Source organism: Camelus bactrianus, chromosome 31, assembly GCF_048773025.1.
Source record: "Camelus bactrianus isolate YW-2024 breed Bactrian camel chromosome 31, ASM4877302v1, whole genome shotgun sequence".
In the NCBI taxonomy this organism is placed as follows: domain Eukaryota; kingdom Metazoa; phylum Chordata; class Mammalia; order Artiodactyla; family Camelidae; genus Camelus; species Camelus bactrianus.
In genome coordinates this window covers 11,179,707-11,199,981 of record NC_133569.1, presented here as the reverse complement: position 1 = coordinate 11,199,981, position 20,275 = coordinate 11,179,707, and the positions used below count along the sequence as shown (strand labels likewise).

The following is a 20,275-nucleotide window of genomic DNA, read 5'->3' as shown; positions in this document are numbered from 1 at the left end:
TACCGAGTCAGGAGCATTCAATAAGGAATTTACTACAAAACAGCTCATCCCACCTTGGAATCAGGGGTCACGGAAGGAAGACACCCACCTGAGACAGACCAGAACCCCAGGTCTCGGGCCTGAGCCTTAAAGGCTTCTTGGAAGGGGGATTGAGGCACAAATGAGATGAAGGCAGGTCGGGAGCAGCCGGAGGGGGTGTCCGGGGGGAGGGTGGGGGCTGCACATGGCTGTGGACGTGGGTGCTGTGGTCCAGCGGGGGCAGCGAGCAGTCGGGGCCTTGGAGGCAGTGGGGATGCTCTGCTCGGTGTGGACCTGGGCCTGCAGCTGTGTGCCCCTGAGTAGAGCGTGCGTGGGGGTTCTGTGACCCAGAACACATCTCCAGACCAGCCTCCGCCTGGGGGCTGCTATTACCCTGAGCTTGTTCATCTTTCTCTTTGCCTTACCCCTTGTCAGACGATCCCACTCATTTTTTAAAATGTTCAGTCATTTTTTTCTTGTATTTAATTGCTCTGTCTCCCATTTTGCTGATGGCTTGGGCTTCTGTCTTGGCAGGACCGTGACCAGTGCTTCCCAAGGTAAAGTCCCAGTGGCTGCTGGGCAGGCCGGTCGGGGGGTGACCACGGGCAGCCCATCCACCGCAGGAGGGCCTGCCCAGCAGCTGCAGGGGAACGGCGTGGCCGGCGGTCCCGGGGTGGTCCCCACAGCCGTGGTGTCCGCAGCCCACCTCCAGACGAGTCCCCCGGCCAAGGTCCTGATGCACATGTCTGGACAGATGACCGTCAGCCAGGCCCGCAGTGTGGTGAGGACAGGTACGGAGGGGACCGGACCAGGGGATGGGGAAAGGGGTCCCAAGCAGTACCAGGCCTTTTATAACAGAGGCTGAGAGAAGCAGCTGGAATATGAAAATAGTGAATGATGTCAGGAACCAGAAGCAGAAGCGGTCCACTTAGGGCCACTTACCTCTGCGGAGTTTGTCTAAGCAACTAATGCAAGCCTGCCCTGCAGGTGGAAAGTCTGAGAGCGTCAGCAGTACTGGAACGCAGGGCGTCTGGGGTCGGCGTCCCGTGGTCACGGGGCATCTGGGGTCGGGTTCCTGAGATGGTGGGGCATCTGGGGTCAGGGTCCTGAGATCGCGGGGCATCTGGGGTCGGGGTCCTGAGATCGCGGGGCGTCTAGGGTCAGTGTCCTGAGATCACAGGGCGTCTGGGGTCGGGTTCCTGAGATGGCGGGGCGTCTGGGGTCGGGGTCCTGAGATGGCGGGGCATCTGGGGTCGGGGTCCTGAGATGGCGGGGCATCTGGGGTCGGGGTCCTGAGATCGCGGGGCCGGGTGCTGGTTATTTTCGATGAACTTAGTCACACGTTTCTTCTTTCTGTGGCGTTGAACACCTACCGAGAGTCTTGGGTAACCGTGGTGGGGGTCAATGTGTTAATAAGTTCCATCAGAAAAAACAAAAGAAGGAAGATGGTTGATGAGAAAAGGGAGAAGAAGAATGATAATAATAAAAGTGAAAGGACGGGGGCAGCCTCAGGCGACCCTGTGGAGCATCGCTGGCTGGCCCTGCGTGCGGAGCTGTGGAAAGGCTCCTGTCTCCATGGGCCGGGTTGGAGCTGAGCTCACGGGCGCTCAGCCGTCAAGGGCCAGCCTGGGTCTGGAGGAGTGGGGTCGGCCCCGCCAGGCCTCCGTGCTGCTGGGCCGGCAGCACTATTGTGACCATGGTGATGCCCTGGCCGCCCTTTGGGGTTGGACGCGCCACAGTGGCTCACCTTGGCAGTAGTGTCCGTCTGACAGTCACGTTCTGCTCCTCTCTTGTCACCCACCAGCCTCGGCGCACGGCCAGGAGCGGCCCATGGCAGCGGTGACCCCCATCCAGGCTCAGAGCGCCGTGGGGCTGCCCCACCATCCCCCAGCCCCCATGGCAATGGTGGGCCCCGGAGGCCTGGGCCGGGTGGGCGCCGCGCTGGCCCCACCGAACATCCCCGCCGCCTCCCTGGAGACCGCCCTCCCCGGCCTTCCCACCTCTCCTGACGGCAGCTCGGCAGTCAAGCCAGACAAGGACGGCAAGGTGAGCCCTGCCGCTTCCCTCCCTCCCTCCCTCCTTCTGCTTCCCCGGGGCCTGCCAGGCGCTGGGTCTGCCCTTCTCTGCGTTTGGACGCCCGGCGTGGGGTGTCAGGACCCTCACTGAGCCCCTCCAGCTCGGGCTCTGGGCTTCCTCCCCCCCGTGCTTGCTCTCCCACCGCCCCGCTGTCCTCAGCGCTTCCCGGCCCGTCAGCTTTGCTTCCTGTTAAATGCTGCAGAAGTGCGCTCCCCAGACGAGGAGCTCAGCGTGTTGACCACAAGGGTCATTTGTGGCCTCATTTTTCCTGCGCTGTGTTTGATTCTAATCTGCACAAAGAGTTTTTTCTCTTGACTTGAAATATAGGGGGGAAATTATTTTCTGATTTGATAGAGCTTTTAAAAACCTCTCATTTGGGCCTGGATTTCAAAGAAAATGTAAGTGGGCATCTATGTTTGGAAGAGTCACCTCTGCTTGGGTTTGGAGACGGTGGTTGGAAGGAAGTTGATGGTGATTTAAAGTACACAGAAGGGAAGAGTGAAAGCAGACTCTGGGTGGTTGTGCTGCGATCCTGGCTGTTCCTCAGTGTTCCGGGCCTTTCCCTGAAAGCTCTCGCCCAGCCCTGGGAAGCCCTGCGGCAACCGCCCGGTTCCAGGGTCATGCGTGTCGCTCTGTTGAAATGGTTAGGTAAGCCTGTGGAGCTGGGGTTTGTAAGGAAATAAACTTTACAACCTGCTGAAAAGTTAATATTTAATTGTTGAGTTAACATGAGCACTTTTCACAGAGATGGTATCTGTTCGGTGTTTATAATTAACTACCTTAAACTCGTGCTCACACTGACATGGTCAACGTCATCAGTACCTTCAGGAGAATTATTTTGTCGTTTAGATTCTGAAGTTCCAGGACAGTGTGTCAGGGCCTTAGTCACCGAGAACGGACTGGGAAAGAACTCCCTGCCTCTCGGGCTGAGACACACCTGTGCTTTCAGCGGAATGGCTGCCCAGCCACGTCTGTGTCCTGGTCCCTGAAATTTGAGGATAGGTGTCCTTAGTTGCAGAAGGGATTTTAAGGATGTGACTGTAGGTTTAAAGATGCGTGGGTTACCCTGGTGGGTGCGGTGTCATCACAGGGGTGTTCCTGAGAGGGAGGGAGGAGGTGTGGTGTCAGAAGCAGAGGACAGAGTGTCGTGAGGAAGGGGCCACAAGCCAGGAAGGGTCAGCGGCTCCCAGAATTTGGACCATCTGGAAGCACTCCTCCCTGGAGCCCCTGGGAGGAGCCGGCTCCGCCAACATCTTGAATTTCTAGAAGGTGGTTTTTCCAGGAGGTTTGTGGTGATTGGTTCCAGCAGCAGCTGACAAGGACCGTATGGGTTATCCCGCTGGGTCCCCGCCCTTGACAAGGGCACGCCCCGTGGACCATGAGCGCCCTGGCTCCATGCAGTCTGCGGTCAGCTCTGACCCCTGGGACGCCAGACCCTTGCTCTGTGTTTCCAGGGCTGCGTAGAAACCGGTGATCTCCCTTCTACGTGGCCCCTTGAGGTGGTTCACGGTTAGCGCCTGTTTTTTAAAGGCTCCACTCAGCTATTCCTTGTGTCAGAGCTCACTGAAGAGGAGGGCGCAGGCTCGGGTCACACCCGACCCCCGGACCCTGACAGCGGGGACTGTGCGCGAGCCTGGGAGGTTCAGGCACTGGGGATGACCCCGACTCCTGCTTCATCGGGTATGCCCGAGGGGTGAAGTGGGGACGCTTGTAAAAGCGTTTTGTTCAAGATTCTCGAACCATCAGAGAATTTCTCGTGGCCTCCCCCTCTCCACGCGTGTCCTTAGGATCCTCCTGTGGGCCCCGCCTGTCTGCCACAGCACCCCGCGTTCTCTCCCGGGCCCCGCTTTGTTTTCTGTGAACGCCTGTCCTACAGCCTCTCTGTCGGGGCTGTGAACCTCCCGCCGGGCGCTCACTGCTGTGGTCCCAGAGCCTGGGGCACTGCTGGTTCCTGTTCCACACCTGGTGAATGTGTGTTTATCCTCAGGCGGCGCTGAGTCCGGTTCCGAGGCCCTTCCCCGCCAGCAGCGGCTCTGACTGCTGGGAGCAGGGTTTTGATCCCAAGGCCGGGGAGACCTGCTGCGTCCTCTGTGCACCTGGGGGCGGGGGCGGGGGGAGGCTCGGCCCAGACGTGGCTCCTCGTGAGCATTCATATCTGCTTGGAAAGGCGCTCTCGGCCGCTGCTCCATGACCCAAGGTTATTAACTTAATGCTCAGCAATTATTTTTATACGTGAAAATTACTCCTTCTGATTATCTGGTGATCATTTTCTGACCCAAATAGTCCCTTTTTTGTATGCGAGAAAAGGTTTTTGTATGAGGTGAAATCTTTTAAGAGAAAATTGTGGGTGCAGAAACATCATTTCAGCTAATAATTTCCTGGAAAACCCGCAGGAGAAGAATTAAGGTTCATGTTAAAAGATGTGCCCTTTTTCATGCACGTTGACGTTACATTTAAAAAGTCGCTTTGCTGAAGTGTAGCTTTATTAATTCGTAGTTTTCATTTCTGCTGTTGGATTTTGAGGAAACAAAGGTGCCCTTAGACGATGTGTCGGAGTTCGCAAACCTCTCTCAAAAGGCTCATTGTCCCACTGAAGTGGGACCGTTGAAATGTGACGTTCCAAGCCCACCTCCTGGGACTGGGGCCATGTCTCTCTGTGCTGGGGCCTCGTCCCTTGCCCACCCCGTCCCCTGCACACCCTGTCCCCTGCCTGCCCCATCCCCTGTCCAGCCCGTCCCCTGCCCACCCTGTCCCCTGCCCGGCCCGGCCCCTGCCCGCCCCGTCCTCTACCCGGCCCGTCCCCTGCCCGGCCTCGTCCCCTGCCCACCCCGTCCTCTACCCGGCCCGTCCCCTGCCCGGCCTCATCCCCTGCCCACTCTGGCCCCTGCCCACCCCGGCCCCTGCCCGGTCTGCAGCACGAGCCCTGCCTCCACTCCCGAGTGGTCACATCGGCTGCTGATAGGAACTCGTCCCCTGAAAGTCACTAAAGCTGCACTTGGTGTGTGTGATCACTTTAGGTGAACCGAGTCATCTTTCTTCTTAGTCACTTCGGAGGCGGGTCCCTGAGCGCCGCCTGGCTCTCTGTTTCCTGAGCCACAGCTGGGCTTTTAAGCAGCATCTTCAGTGGTGGTTTCCTGAGACTGAGTTTATAACAGACTTGTGTCCTCGGTCGATCTGTGGGGCCCAGGGAGTCACATCCCTTACATCTCAGCAGGAATCCCTGGGTGCTGTGGCCAATGGCTCCCTGCGGACGTCAGAGACAGGACATTACTGCTGCCAGCTCGTTTTTCGGCCCCAAGACCCAGGCTCCCTCAGAGTCGGGGCAGCCGGGCTGCAGGTGTGTCCGCCCCGCAGGTGTGTACGCCCCGCTCACCGGCCCTGGGGTGGAGGCGTCACCCCTGCACGGGGGGCAGCGTGTCCTCTGTTATTTCCGCAGCCCCGGCCCGGCTGACTGCCCGCCCTCCCTCCTCTGCTGCCTCACCCACGTCGTCCTCAGGTGCCCGGCTCCACTCTGGGCCTGGGTGCTGTGCGGACGTCGGTGGGCTTGGGCCCTGGGCCAGATCCGTGGGGTTGTTGACTGCATTGTGCATGGTGGGCCCTGGAGTTAAGTGAGTGGGGGTGAGCTGACCCAGGCCCTGATGAGAGAGGCAGGAGGACCCCACTCAGGCCGGCAGGGAGGGGCCCAGGACACTGTCTTTGCTCGTCTGCAGCCTGGGACAAACAGAAGTGGTTCAGCACAGGCCCCCATCCCTGCCCCATGGGCCACTGGTGCTGGCGGAGCACCGGGTGCCTGGGGCCGAGGGTGTGGCCCCTGGAGGCTTGTCCTCTGATAGATCCTTACTTTGGGCCCTCCCTCTTTCTGCCCGTCTGTCTCTCATGGAACCGTGTCGTTGTGGGTTCCCCGAGGGCTTCCTGCTGAGTCTGACCTCACTCAGTATCCAGCAGCAAGTCCTCAGTGTTCTGTCTCCTCGCTGACCCCCCGCAGTTCTGCTTCCCTGTCAGTGGACCTGAACAACTCCAGGTTGCCTGGAGAGAGCTCTAAAGAAGTATTTCTCTGAGGAGCTTTGTTTTCAGGCCGCGTTTGCGTTCACAGGACTTGATGACGTAGGTGCTGTCTTAGTAAAGTGAAATAACTGTTAGCTGTGCTTGGGCCTCAGAAGGGACGCTGATCGTGGGGTCTGGGCTCAGAGCAGAGCTTGCCCTCGGCCTGGTTCTCCTGGCAGAGCAAAGGGAACGTGTCGGAGGAGCCAGGAGACGGCTTCTGTGGAGTGAGACTGCTGGGGAAATTCTGAATGTTTTCTGTTATCCTGAAGCTTTTTTTTCCTCGAATTTTGTGGAGTCGTTTTTGGCTTTTTAGCCGAGGAGCAACGTGCACAGCAGAGCCGGCTGGACGCCCGCCGTCGCTGGTTTGTTGGATTTCATTGAGGTGGTGTTGTGGGAAAGAGGTTTAGCCTTAACCGTGGTCAGCATGTCGCCATGAGGCAGCGGAGGCGTCAGGCCCGTGGCTGTAGGTCAGATGCGGGCAGGGTCGTGTTTAATTCAGCAAGAGCTTAGAGTAGGGTGTTTCAGGAGATGAACCCCGTCACCTGAAATCTCCGTCATGTCCCCAAGTGTCTGCTTTGCCGTCACCGATCCTGAGCTGTGGATTGGTGAGGCTTCTGTTTACATCCTGCCTCCATGGAGGGTGGTGATGAGCAGGACCGTCAGGCCCAGCACAGACATGTGGGCAGGAGGGGAGGGAGGGGAGGTCAGGGTAGCACCACCTGACTCTGGGGCTGGACCCCAAGGGCCCAGCGCCCGCAGAAGGGGTTTGGAAACATCAGATCGAAACTGGAAGCTGTACAGCAGAACCAGGTCTCCAACTAACGCATTTTTTTTTTGGTCATTTTTTTTTTCCAGAAAGAGAAGAAGGGGCTGTTGAAGTTGCTTTCCGGGGCCTCCACCAAGCGCAGGCCACGGGGGTCCCCTCCGGCCTCGCCCACCCTGGACTCAGAGCCAGGGGCTGAGCCGGGCTCCCCCTGTGCCTGCCCCGGGCCCTGTGATGCAGACGGCCCGGCCCTGGACCCCGGCCTCCAGCGCAGGGCCGGCTCCCTGGACTCGGCCGCCCCGGTGGCCCCGCCGCCCCGGCAGCCCTGCTCCTCCCTGGTCCCCGCGGCCGGTGAGGCGCGGCCCGTGGTCTGCGAAAGGTGAGTCTGCTGCCCGGTGCTGGCACACCTGTCCCACACCCGGGGACCCGTGTCCCCAGCTGGACGGTGATGACCGCCCACCTGTCCCTCCCCTTTGCCGGGACCTGCGCCCCCTCTTCTGTCCCCTCCGTGTTTCTCAGCCCCTTTCCCTCTCTCCCCACACTCCGTCCCGGTGAGGCTGTCAGTCACCACAGCCCTGGCGCCCCTGCTTCCTTCTCACTTCCAGCCCATTGCCAGCAGTCCCGCCCTTGTTTTATCTTTGGCCCTTTTTATTGAAGGTTCACATCAGTGCCTGCTCCTTGTAAAGCATCTGGGGAATCCTGCCCACCAAGAGTTCCCTTCTGATGCTTCCCGAGTTCTCTGAGCCTGACTCCCCTCCTGCCCTAGCGACCTGGTTCACTCACACGCAGAACAGTGACCCCATCTCCGCGGCCATGCCCTTGGGTCCTGAGTGCAGATGGGAGCTGTGCTGTGTGGTGCAGCCACCGGGGCCCAGGAGAGGGTTAGGGAAGAAAATATGCTTAGTGAAACAAAAAACCTGCTAAGACTGTGTGAATTAACAATGAAACACTGTTGGTTGCCCGGGAAGACACCATGAAGTGCACCAAAAATAGTGGACTCTTGTCCCGCGTGCAGATACAGAAACATTTGTTTTTAAAGGTGCCGTATGTTTCTGTGAGTTTTATCCCCTCTGCACCCGCATTCCGCAAACAGCGCATTTCTGATTTCTAGGGGTGTTGCCTTTGGAGCAGCATTTTCTACGTTAGTGATGTGAAATCTTTCCTGTAAAGCATCATACTTCAAAATGCCTTAAATTTACCTTCAGCCTGCCTTTCCGGTGAATCTTTGTCCCCACCAAAATCTGAGACCGTCTTTCATACAATTTGGGGGGCATCCTTTACTACCAGAAAATCACCTGGAAGATAGTCAGTCAGACAATCCATGTGCATTGAGCACAAAGTACACCATTTACTCTGCATCCTTATGGTGAGGTGGAATAATTTTCTGTAGTTCCACAGGCTTCCTGCCCCGCGGATAAGATCACCCGTCCGTCCCCCATCTGTGGTGCTCTCTGCCGAGCTTGGAAGCTTTGTCCCCAGTTCACGGAACCCTTTATTCTGAGAGTCACCCTTTCTCCTGCGGTTTGTCCCTGCTTTCCAGGGACAGCGCCTTTGAGCCTGGAGCCTGTCCAGTGACGTTTTACCTTCTTTTGGTCACGAAGGCGGCCGTCTCTCCCCCAGTCTTCCCTCCGTGCCTGGTGTCTCCCTCCCCATCCCTGTCATTTGTGGTGTTGGTGTGACTGTTCTCTGTGATGGTGCACTTTGCCAGACCCTCACCCTCGCCACCCACCCAAGCCCAGGCCCACGTCCTGCCTCCCTCCCCATGGCACGGTCCTTTCTCAGAGGCCAGTGTGCCCTGGCTCCGTGGCTACTGCCTTCAGCCCCTTCCTCTTAGAGGAGCTCCTGCTACTTAGAGCATCTGAAAGGAGCGACCACGGCACAGACAGGTGTCGGCGGTCCAGGGTGCCCATGCTCATCAGACAGGGGGCCTGGAGAGCTGAACGGCAGTCGGGGGGCCGGCACCCGGGGTCTGCTGGCCGGTGCGTTGCAGAACCATTCCCACCTTTACGAGTAGGAAAAGGGTCTTTGGAGAGTTGATCTCTTTATAACCCACATCTTTAATGGCACATTGAATACGATGGCCAGCCTGGCCGACTTTCCTCGGCCCTGTGGCCTTCTTCATCCAGGGATGGCGATGGTGTGTATTTAACTTGGATTCTTAGTCTGCCCGACTCCAGAAGCAACAGGGACAGTGCGTGGAGTAAGCCGCATGGAGAACATTCTGGTCTCTGCTGGGAGTGAAATGTTAGGGTTGCTCAAAAGCTGCCGAGGAAATCATTGAGGGATTACCTGTTTTAAAATTTCAACATAATAAAAAGCACTTAATGTTCAAAATAAAAGAAAGATTAGCTTTCGCATCAGCCTAATTCAGGAAGCATTTCAGGACAAACATCACGGCCCCTGTCCTGGCACATGCAGAGGCCTGGGGTAGAACTTCAGGGAGAGATTTTTCAGCGTGTCGCATCGGTGCAGCAGAGGAAAGGATTCGTCTGTGGGTTAGAATGAGAACAGACTTAAAGTCTCCTCTCACACCATGACCCCGTCCGACAAATCTGAACGTGACTCGGGCGGCCCGCGCGGGCAGGGGAGCGAGCGTTCTGGGACGTGACACGTGAGCATCTCCCGGTCAGGAAGCAGGAACCCGCAGGCGTGCTGACAGGTCGTGGTGTGAGCGGGGACGGTTCTCTGAGGCCCAGGAGGGTTCCATTGTGTTTTTAGGCAGACTGGGGAAGAGAAGACAGGAGGCTGTTCCTGGAGGTGGGTGTCACTGGCCACCACGGGGCTGAGAGAGCAAACACGCGGGGCTCTGTTTTGGAGGGATCGAGAAAAAATAAGTAGGAAGTTGCAAAGTGAAAGTGGAAATAAAAAATTTCAGAAGGGACGGCAAAAGAAAGTTCCTATGACAGTTTTTTCCCCACTGAAAAAACTTACAGATAACGGGCTTGAGGAGACAGAGCAGGTCGTCTCCGTGCATGTTTTAAAGCTTGGGGGTTGGGTGAGCACCTACCTCTGAGCCCATCTCCTGAGCTGTGGTCTCTGGTCGGGTCTTCAGCTACAACACTTGGAAACACAGGAAAGGGGCAGAGATGGACACAAAGGCAGCCGGGCTTAAACACATGATTGGGTCGAGTCCGGGCCAGCGAGGCCCCCGGTGAAGCAGTGGGCTTGAGGCAGATTGCAGGGTGAGCCGCGGCGGTTCAGCCAGTGAAATGCTGAAGTGGGTACCAGGTTGTGGCAGCTGCCGGAAGCAGGAAAAGTGCCCCTCAGAGGACCGGGGGGTTCGCCTTGGGCTAAACCAGAGGGGATTAGAAACAGGGGTGTATGAACCGCAGGGAGCATGGGAGAGGCCAGAAGAATCCAGGAAGCAGAGAACGTGTCCTGGTAAAGATGCCGGGGCCCATCCAGACGGAAGCCCGGATGGCGCAGCCTGCGCAGGGGGCTTGGCACCGGGGTGTCTGTGAGGCTTCTGTTTTCTCGAATTGCACCCAGTCATTATCACCAAAAGTTGAGTCAGTGTCAACAGGGTGCAAGGCCCACCCTGGGCCGGTCTGTGAGCCCCTCTGCCCGCCCCACGCTGACCCCCAGGGCTCTGGTCAGAGGGACAGGTCCCAGCACCAGGTTACCACTCAGCTTCGGGTGGTTTGGGATTTTTTTAGGTTTTCTATCCATTTATTGCTATTTCTTTTTTTGCTGTTTTTCTTTATTCTTTTTTTCTAATTGAAGTAGAATCAGTTTACAATATGCCAATTTCTGGTGCACAGCACAATGTCCCAGTCATATGTATACATACATATGTTTATTTTCATGCCTTCTCATTATAGGTCACTGCAAAATATTGACTGTAGCTCCCTGTGCTCTGCAGCAGGGCTGGCTGTTTACCTATTTTATACGTAGTGCTCAGTGTCAGCTGATCTGAACTCCCAGTTTATCCCTTCCCACCCCTCCCCCTCTGGTCAACATATGTTTGTTCTCTGTGTCTGTGAATCTGTTTCTGTTTTGTAAATAAGTTCACTGGTGTCATGTTGTTAAGCCTCCACATAGAAGCGACATCATATGGTATTTTTGTTTCTCTGACTCACTTAGAACGACGACCTCTAGGTCCGTCCGTGCTGCTGCAATGGCTGGTTTTCCTTCCTCCCTCCCTCCTCCCTTCCTTCTTTCCTTCCCTCGTTCTCTCTTTTAATCATTCCATTTATTTTCTTCCCTTCACTTACTCATTTATCTTATTTTTTTAATTGTGGTAAAATACCATGAAGTGACTTTTCCCGGTGTGTAACTCAGGAGCGGGCGGTGCTCTCCCACTGTTGTGCGAGCATCTCCCCCTCCCATTGAACACTGACTCCCTGGTCCCTCCCCTCCGGCCCTGACAGCCACCACCCTGCTTTCTGTCCCTGCGAGTGTGACTGTTCCGCCCACCTCGGAGGTGAAAGTGTGTGATACGTGTCCTTCTGTGTGGGGCTTATTTCAGTGAGCACAGTGTTTTTAAGGTTCATCCACGTTGTAGTCTGTGTCAGAACTTCACTCCTCTTCAAGGCGCTGTGAATGGTTTTAAAAAAGAGTTTTGCTGTGCCACCAGGCCATCTCTTTCTGTCACTCGACTTACTGAGAATGACCACGTGTCCTCTGCAAAGGGGTGAGAGGCCAAGTAGGGGAGTTTTCCATCCTCTCGCCCCTCAGGCAGCTTGTGTTCTGGGAGAATCAGTGAGTCGGGTGCAGAAGGCGGCGGCACAATATAGACATGCAAGGGCCTGAGAAGTGGGCAGGAGGCCCCTGGAGCCTGGTCCAGCCTTGGGACAAGTGAGAGCAAGGCTTTGAGAGGCCCGGCGGCGGGTCAGGCAGAGAGGTGGTCCCAGGGGGCCCCGGTGGGGCCGTGTGCGTGAGGGCGGTTGGGGAGGAAAGGCCACACCTGGGGGACGTGCCCAGGTGTGGGGACGTGTTGGGCACGTTCATGGACATGATCGTAGCTGTGGCTGTAAAGGCAGGTTGAGGCCAGACAGTGAGGGCTTTGCACCCCAGGGCGAGGGTTATAACCTTATAAACCTTACGTTGGCTTTTCCATGGATTTTCAGCCTGTTGGCAGCAGACTTGAGAAATCTTACCTGGACTCCTTCCTTCCGATGAGTCGGTGACGAGGTGGTTTGTCCTGCTAATCAAGGGGGCAGAGGGGGATTGCAGAGCCTCACCTGCCGTTCTGACGTGTGTCAGGCATGTCGTGGGGAGGTCCTCAGGTGTGGCCTGGTTGCCTGCTCTGGCCGGAGCTGAGTGAGTGGTCCCGGAGAAATCAGAGTGGAGCCACCCGCCGCCATCTTCACGGGACTCTGTTGGTCACACAGGTCGCCCTGAGTGTGGCCAGTGGGGACCACAAGGCGTGTGAGAAAGGACTCACCTCCCTCTGCTTCTGTGCCTGTTAACCGTCACTTTGCAGAGGGACAGTGAGATACATGGAAGCGAGGGGATGTGACAGTGAACTGTCAAGACTTCTGGAACCTTTAAGTGACGATTAGACCTTTGCCCACTGAGTTGAGAACCGGTGGGCAGACACAGATGCCAGGCGAATGCAGATCAGAACATCAGTTGCTGGTGGTGGTGGATTGAATTGGGGGCCACCGCCCTCCCCTCCACCTGTCAACCATGGGACAACCTGTCCCAGAGAGAACCCAGGGTGTTTAGGGCAGAACGTCCTTAGATTTGCCCTCATCCATGTCAAACCCCAAGTAAGGGACACAGAGAGACAGACATCCGGATCCACTTCCAGAGGGCAGCCCTGGCTCCCGTGACCCTGCACACACCTTCCAGCGGGAAAGTCGAGGCAGGGCAGAGCCCACTGAGCCTGGAGGCAGACAGTCCAGTGAGGACTGAACCCACCTCCAGCCACTCCTCTCCAGTCACATAAACGCTCTCCCTTCTCCTCAGAGCAGGAAGGACAGGGGTGGTCCCCTCCTGGGAAATGGGGCAAGCCTTCTCTCTGTGGCCAGGGTCAGTGGCTGGGAGAGCACAGGAATGGGTCTCCCACCTGGGCCTCCAGTGCTGGGCCATCCGCCCGTCCAAACTTAATACCTGGGCTCTGTTCAGCAGGGAATAGGTGTGCCCAGCACTGTCGGCAGACTGGTGCCCTGACCTGTTCTGTGGTGTCTGAGGCCTGTGCGCCGTCTTGGCCCCCCGACCCTAGACGGCCGGGACTCACCTCTCCCCCTCTCCCCTGCTCGCTCGCAGGCACCGCGTGGTGGTCTCCTACCCTCCTCAGAGCGAGGCTGAACTTGAACTCAAAGAGGGAGATATCGTGTTTGTGCACAAGAAACGGGAGGATGGCTGGTTCAAGGGCACGTTGCAGCGGAACGGGAAGACGGGCCTGTTCCCCGGGAGCTTCGTGGAGAACATCTGAGGACACACTGGGGAGCCTGGACCCGTCCCCCCAGCGCCGGGCCACCCCAGCAGGACACGAGCGAGGGACCGCACGTCCCCAGCACGGTGACGTGGGAGGGGGGTGCGCAGGTCTGTCCCCTGGGTCCCGGTGTAAGGTGTGCCTGGTCCTGTCTGCTCGGCTCCACAGAGAAACCTTTTGTAAAAAGCGCTATGGCTAAAATGGACCGTTGTTTACAAGGTTTAACTAATTTATTTGCTTTTCTTAAACTTGAAGTTTTCTTGTAATAGATAAATTCTTTGATGATTTTAAGAAATTATTAATTTATGAAGCGGTAGCCGGGGAGGAGCGGCCGTCTCCTGTCGGGAACAGGGCGTCCTTCTTGGCGCCACGGGACCCCTCCCGCCACAGGGCGGCCGCTCTGCTCCTTTGAGGCAGAAGTGCCGGTTCTGTCTGGTGTCCGCTCCGGGAAGCCACACCTAGGAGCGCAGCTGTGTCACTGGGGGCCCGGGATGGCGAGGTGGGGACTTGAGGGGACGTGGGCGCCCCCGTCTCCTTGGTTGGGTCAGGGACCACCCCCGAGACGCGGGCCTCCATTTCATCGGGTGGGTTTCCGATTTCCTGGAATGAGGAAGAATGAAGCACAGCCCTTGAACAAAACGTATTCGCAGACAGACTGAGTTTTGTAACAGAAGCTGCTCAACTCTGATTGGACGCTGTAGGAATCGAGGTGGTCCGCTGTCTGAGGGCTGCTCTGAGATGTCACCGCGCCTTCCCCCCGGGACCTGCGTGCCGGACGCAGCAGCACGTGTGCGGTGGTGCTGGAGTCGGGGCCGAGGGGCGCTGGGTGGCCCTGACAGGTGTCCGTGTGGCTCTCGCCCACATCCCACCACGCAGAGGCCGCGGCGTGATGTCCGTGGAGGCGCGTGCGCAGAGCTGCCTGCGCAGGGCTGCAGTCCAGCAGCACCTCCCGCCCGACGCCACCCCTGGCAGGGCCTGCGCCCTGCGGGACTTGGGACGGGGTTGGTCCAGCCGTTTTCTTCCAGCCTGTCTGACACCCTCGGCCTTTGGCCCTTGTCCCGCAGGCGAGGGTCAGGGCCACCCTCAGAACAACCCCAGGGAAGCCGGCCTGGCAGGGAAGGGGGTCGTGGCCACAGTTCACTTGTGAAAACACCAACGAACAGCCGTTTCATTTTTGACTTTTCACAATTACAACTGGGAAATAGAAACATGAACAGCAGAGTCTTTTGCAGTAGCAAGAGGGGGCATGGTCTTAAAAAGATATATTATGTGGTGGAAATGAAATCATTCCTAAATTAACCTTTTTTTTTTTTTTATAAAACACTGTACATTATGTTCCTGTGTATTGAATTTTTAAAAAAAATACTTGGATATTCATGTAATATATGAAGTTTTGGTGAAATGAACTTTAGTTAGGAGAAAAGCTGGCATCAGCTTTCAACTGTGTAAGTTGACACCAATGTGTCATGATATTCTTTATTTTGGGAAATTAGTGTATTTTATAAAAATTTTAAAAAGTAAACAGACTACTACTGGTCAAGATCATTTTTTTACCTGTCTTTTCTCCATATTTTAAGCTACGTGATTGAAGCACCTCTGTTAATAGTTTCCTGGTACAAAGTTGGTTAAAATTCCATGTTAATAGATCACCTAAGTAATACGATGTGTGGGTTTTCTGTTGGTTTTTTTGACACAGTAGATGGAGATTTTGTAACAAGGGCCTGTTATGCTTCGATCGGGTAATGATAAAATCGCAGTTTATCATTGCTTTTCATGTTAATAATTTGAAGACTGGAGAAAAGGTTCAAGATTAAAATTTGATGTTCAACCTTTACGCATCCATTGTGTCAATCCTTACAGTTTTTTCCCACACCGTTGGCTTGGTTTCTCCTTCACAGAGGTTCTTTGCACGTTCCTCAGACAGACGGTGTGCACACTCCTCGGCTTGGTGGTAATGGCACCTGTTCCCTCTCCAACCAGCAAACCGCATTTGTTAATAAGGTTTCCCCTCGGCTCCACCCCCGCTTAGTGGCCACTGAGCCGTGTGGGGACTCTGGAAGTCTTCTCTTGGCCACAGAAGGAGTCCCAGACCTGTACCAGCTGAGCGGTGGCCTGTAGATCTGGTGAGGCTTGGAAACTTAACCTTCAGACTCATGGTGGTTTTAATCTAACACGGAAAGGCGAGAAGTTGTAAGTTTAACAAGACTGTGTCTGTCAGGTTAAAGAAAGTACTTTCCTAACTTAACTTTTAGCTACTATCAAATCACTTGTCAGAATTAAAAATCAGAAATCCGTCTAGGCTGTGTCGTAGCTTTGCCAGAGGCTACCTTTGTAACCAGCTGGGCAAGTCGGTGGTCACCGAGTTTGCTCCCGTTCCTGCCCTGTCTCCTCGCCAGGCGAAGGCGGAGAGGCGGCCGGTGTGTGTGTTTGGGAAAGTGCTGTGTCCGCAGCTGCCTGGTTCTCACCCCTGGTGTCAGGCAGCTCACTTCAGTCTCTCGTAGTGCACGCATGTGGCCTTTGCCGGTCTGCCTGCATCTCGGAGGGACACGTTGAGGTGGTGGTTCCATCTGTGGTGCGTGTAATTTTCTGCTCCCAATGAGAACAGGACCATGTTTTCATGTCTCTAGAAGCTCAGGTGAATATTTCAGCCCAGAGCTCTACATGCCGTTAGGAGTTCAAGTTTGGAAAGTGCTTTTACTAGATGTTCGACCAGGGTATGCAGCGTGTTGTGTATCCATGTGAAATCTTTAAAAATTGTTTGAACTGTTAAACTGTGTTCTTGTTGAGGTAGCATCTTATTCAAATTACTCCTTTCCAAGAAAATGACTTTGCTGCCCTCCCACCACAACAGATGCGGTCTTATGTGAGCGTCGCCGGTGTCCCGGCCAAGCGGGGTTGCCCTTCCCTGACCCCTGTGAGCTCCAGGCTCCGCTCCTGGGGGTAAGTAATTCTCCCGGGGGGTCGGGCCGGGGCTGTAGGAGGGCTGTGAGCTGTGACAGCCCAGAGCCCTCTCGCTGTCTCCCAAGGGATGTTTCTTTCATTCCTTTCTTTCGTCTTTCCTTTCACCAACGTTGACTGACTTTCTGACCTGGCTCTTTAGGTTTCCATCCTGAAAGCAGCACCCTGATCTCACTCGAGGCCGGTTCTCACTGCACTGCAGTGACCCGGGACTGGTCAGGAGCACCTAGACGAGACCTGCCGTTGGCAGTGATATGCAGGGACCCTCAAGCCTCCGTCCCATACTGTCACTGCAGGGTCCTACTACCTTGGTGTGTTGGTAAGTCTCCAAAGGTAGCCGCGTGATTGGTGAGCCAGCCGCCCCTGCTGTTACAACTCAGATAAGAAACTTGGCTCCGGAAGGCTTTGACCTTGAGTTGAATCTTTCCAGGTCTGAAACCCTTATAAAAGTACTAGAAGAAACCAGGGGACACCTCCAAGTGAGACCTTCCTAAACAGGACTCAGAACCCAAAGCCTTAAAAGGCAAAACACTGATACACTCAACTACAAAAAACAAACCTACATGACAAAAGACTTCAAAGTCAAAAGGAAATAGTAGAAGAAAAAATTTGGAACACCCGTGGCAGACAAGGAGCCTTTGCTTTGTAAGTAAAGAGTTCCTACAAAAATAAGAACAAAAACCCCAAAGTCGAGTTGACCAAGGATGTGTGACAGAAGCTGCCAGTTGCCTCCCAGTATCCTCTGTCCTCTTCTCCCTTCTTCACGGATACCCGGGCAATGCTCCCGGTTAAGAAGCCCTGTGGTCCAGGTACCCTCAGACGTAGCCATGTCAGAGTTGTCGCTGAGGCAGAAGCGAAGTGTCCCAGAGAGCTTCTGGAAGACTTCTAAGCTTAGAAGAGGCACATACCTTCTGGCCGTTTTCTTTTTCCTTCTTGCAGCCTGCGATGTAGACACAATGGCTGGTCCTCCAGCAGCTATCTTGGGCCATAAGTGACCTATAAGACGGAGCCACATTTTAACATGGTACCAGAGAAAGAAACAGGGAGCTTGAGACCCTGATAAGCTTGCAGCCTTCATGCCAGCCTGAACTACTCATCTCGATAGGACCTGTGTGGGAGTAAACCTCGAGTTTAAAGCCTCTGTAGTCTGACCTCCTACCCAGAACCACCCTGATACCAGTCTTAACTGGCAGTCCAGCAGGGTCCGACTGCCGCACTGCTCCATCTCAAGGTCACCTTCCAAGGAGTTCAATTAATTGTGAAGGCGGGGTCTCCAGAAGACCCACTGTGGAAGGAAACCAGCCCGCCACACCAGCAGGCCGAGAGATCCCAAGACCCGACGGAGAGCTGGCCTCGCCAGATGACAGCTGCACAGTGACCTCTGAGGTGCTCTGTGAGCATCTGGGTGCTCTGAATATGGGGCAGCGCAGGGAGAAATAAAACGTCAATATTATTTTCCTTTTTCTCCTTTTCCTCCGACATGGTTTATTTGTCACAATCACACATTCTAACTGGAGCATGGAATTCCTGGAATTCACGGCTGCGCAGGGGAGGAAACCAGTGTCCCTGAGGCAGCACGGACCTTAGTCGCCATCACATTTTCCCACGTCCTGAAGCTGTAAACGTTGACTTCGTCCTTTTTCAGGTTTTCGGACAGCGTACCAGAAAGAACGGGATGCTGTGATCCAGTAGAGATGCAGTGTTCTTTGCTAGCTTGATCTTTTGGCGGCTCTCACCCACCTGCAGGCAACCCTGAATGTTGCATCCCAGGACAACTGCAGAGTGAAGCTGCTCCACTTCAGCGACGCTGATCTCCTGGCGCAGTGCTGTCCGTCAGAGCCTCTGCCCTGGGAAGTGATGGAGATGCTTTACGTCCGGGCCGTCCGATGTGGGGACCACTCGTCACGCGTGGCTGTTGTCAACGAGGAACTGAATCTCTTATCCGATTGCATCTTAATTCAGGTCAGTTTAAATACAATGCTCGTATGTAGCTAATGGCTATCACATTCGTGCAGTTTAAGAGAACAAAACTCTATTTTTAAATGACCATTCCAAAAACAGGGAGAAAACCTGCCACACTGTGTCCAGCTTCTCGCACGCGGCACCAGCACGTTAGGCGCGGACTGGATTAGAAACCCTCCCGAGATGTGTGACGTCTTTGTCACTTTGAGCCACAGAGATGGTTCCTTCAACTTGGCTCTTCCTCCCCGGCCCTCGAAGAGTTGGATGGCGTGAGACTCGACCCCAGCAGGGGCCGGGGGACCTACTGAAGGCTTTGGCTATTGGCGGGGACGCTGCTTCCCTGCAGGTGGGGTCTGTGATGCCTCCAAGGTCAGGAGCCCCGTCTTCCAAGCCACGTCTTGTGACCCAGAGTCCACGATGGGCCGTCAGTCATGGTCGAGGCGATGGTCAGAGGCTCTGCCTTCTGTGAACTCGTGAACATCTTCTCAGCAGGTTGGGGTTGGGATTTATAGAGCGAGAAACAGAATTCTAGCCTCTAAGTCAATGAGAGACGACCTCCAGGCTTCCTCCCCGACCCCCAAGCAGGTCTGTTCCTCGAAGGCCAGAACCCTATCTTTCCAACACCGGTCCCCGTCTTCTGTGGACAAAAACTGAAAGCTTAATGAAATTACCTTTTCCCTTTTTCTAAGTGCTCCAGGGTGCTCCAAGACGTAAAGCAAAAACATCCTTTTCCTTCTAACTGCGGTCCCAAGAGCACGCTCAGTAAACTCCCTAGAGGCAGCTGGGAGGGAAGACGCGGCCCCGGCGCCCGCTCAGCAGCCTCGCCACGCCCGGCACCGCCGTTCCCGCGGGGGTAGCAGTTGTGGGCCAGCTCTGATGTGGTGCCGGCTGCCGGGATCAAAGCTGGGCTCGGGTTTCTCCCCTTTGAGCTGAAATGCTCTAGCCTGTGATTTGTTCACCCGCTGAGACAGATGTGGGCGCCTGGCCTGCTGTCATCGGCCCTGTAATCTTGCCGGAGTGAGGGGTGCTCCCAGGAGGGTGTCGCGGTGGAAGCGCCCCACGTCAGCAGAGCTACAGCGGCCTCCCCACCAGCCGGCGCCTGGGGCCTGAGGCACGACGGGAGCAGATGCAGAGCTTTCAGTCAGACTCAGCCTTTGATCCCAAACTACTCCTATGCCAGGGAGTGCGTTTTTATCTTTCCTTAAAAAAAAAAATCCTCTTTTGTATTACTTCTCCTGTCTCACCGTCTCCATCTCTGCCTGCCGTACTCCTTCCCCCCTCGGTGTGGGTGTGGGGTCCCCTCGGTGTGGGTGTGGGCCCCCTCGGTGTGGGTGTGGGGCCCCCTCGGTGTGGGTGTGGGGTCCCCCCTCACTGTAGGTGTGGGGTCATGGAGCTTGGTGTGAGGAGGAATGCCCCGTTAACAGGTGTCCCACCATAGCTGGTCTGAACAACTGTCCTTAAATTTCCATCCGAAGAGCCACTGAGTTTTTTGCTGTCTTTTCTCTTTTCAGCCCGTTGTATTAAGTCATTGCCAGAGTCCTGGGATATAATAAAAGCACAGCTGGACCAGAGTGGGGAAGGAGGCTTAAATGATGCCACTGAAACTCGGGTTCTTAAGGGGTGAGATACACCTGTTAGTTGCCTGAGGCGAAGACACTTACGCCCTCCTGGATCTCAGTGACAGCTTCCCGCTCACAGCGTGGGTCTCCCAGGCCGCTGTGTGTTTAGCCAGCACAGTGACAGGTGTGGTGAAAGACACAGAAGAAGTTATTCTTTCCTCCTGCAAAGGTTTGGAGATCGCTTACCAGGACATACACAATAAAAATGGTAAAAGTGAAAACAGGTGAAACACGGGATCAGGGAAAACAAGTAAGAGGGGTAATTGGAAGAAAGAAACACAAGCCACTGCCCTGCCTCCAGGAGAGCGCGGTCTGGGTGAGGGGAAACGCGCTGATGGGTACGAGGAACGTTGGGAAACAGGGCCTCCCTGTAGTAGTAACTGTGAGGCGGAGACGCTGAGCACAACGCGGGCGGGGAGGAGAGGGAGGCTGCGGGCAGGCGTGAGTCTCAGA

General features: G+C 55.5%; 1 protein-coding gene across 2 annotated transcripts in view; it reads left to right on the top strand.

Annotated features, from left to right (window-relative positions):
* Positions 1 to 15,117, top strand: part of SH3RF1 (SH3 domain containing ring finger 1) — a 108,332-nt gene extending 93,215 nt beyond the window's left edge. For both annotated transcript variants that reach the window (XM_074355639.1, XM_074355640.1), the window contains exons 9-12: positions 553 to 809; positions 1,823 to 2,064; positions 6,994 to 7,280; positions 13,115 to 15,117. In XM_074355639.1, the coding sequence (XP_074211740.1) occupies positions 553 to 809; positions 1,823 to 2,064; positions 6,994 to 7,280; positions 13,115 to 13,283 (955 nt within the window). In that variant the 3' untranslated portion in view covers positions 13,284 to 15,117. The remainder of the gene's footprint in view (positions 1 to 552; positions 810 to 1,822; positions 2,065 to 6,993; positions 7,281 to 13,114) is intronic.
* Positions 15,118 to 20,275: the final 5,158 nt, after the last annotated feature.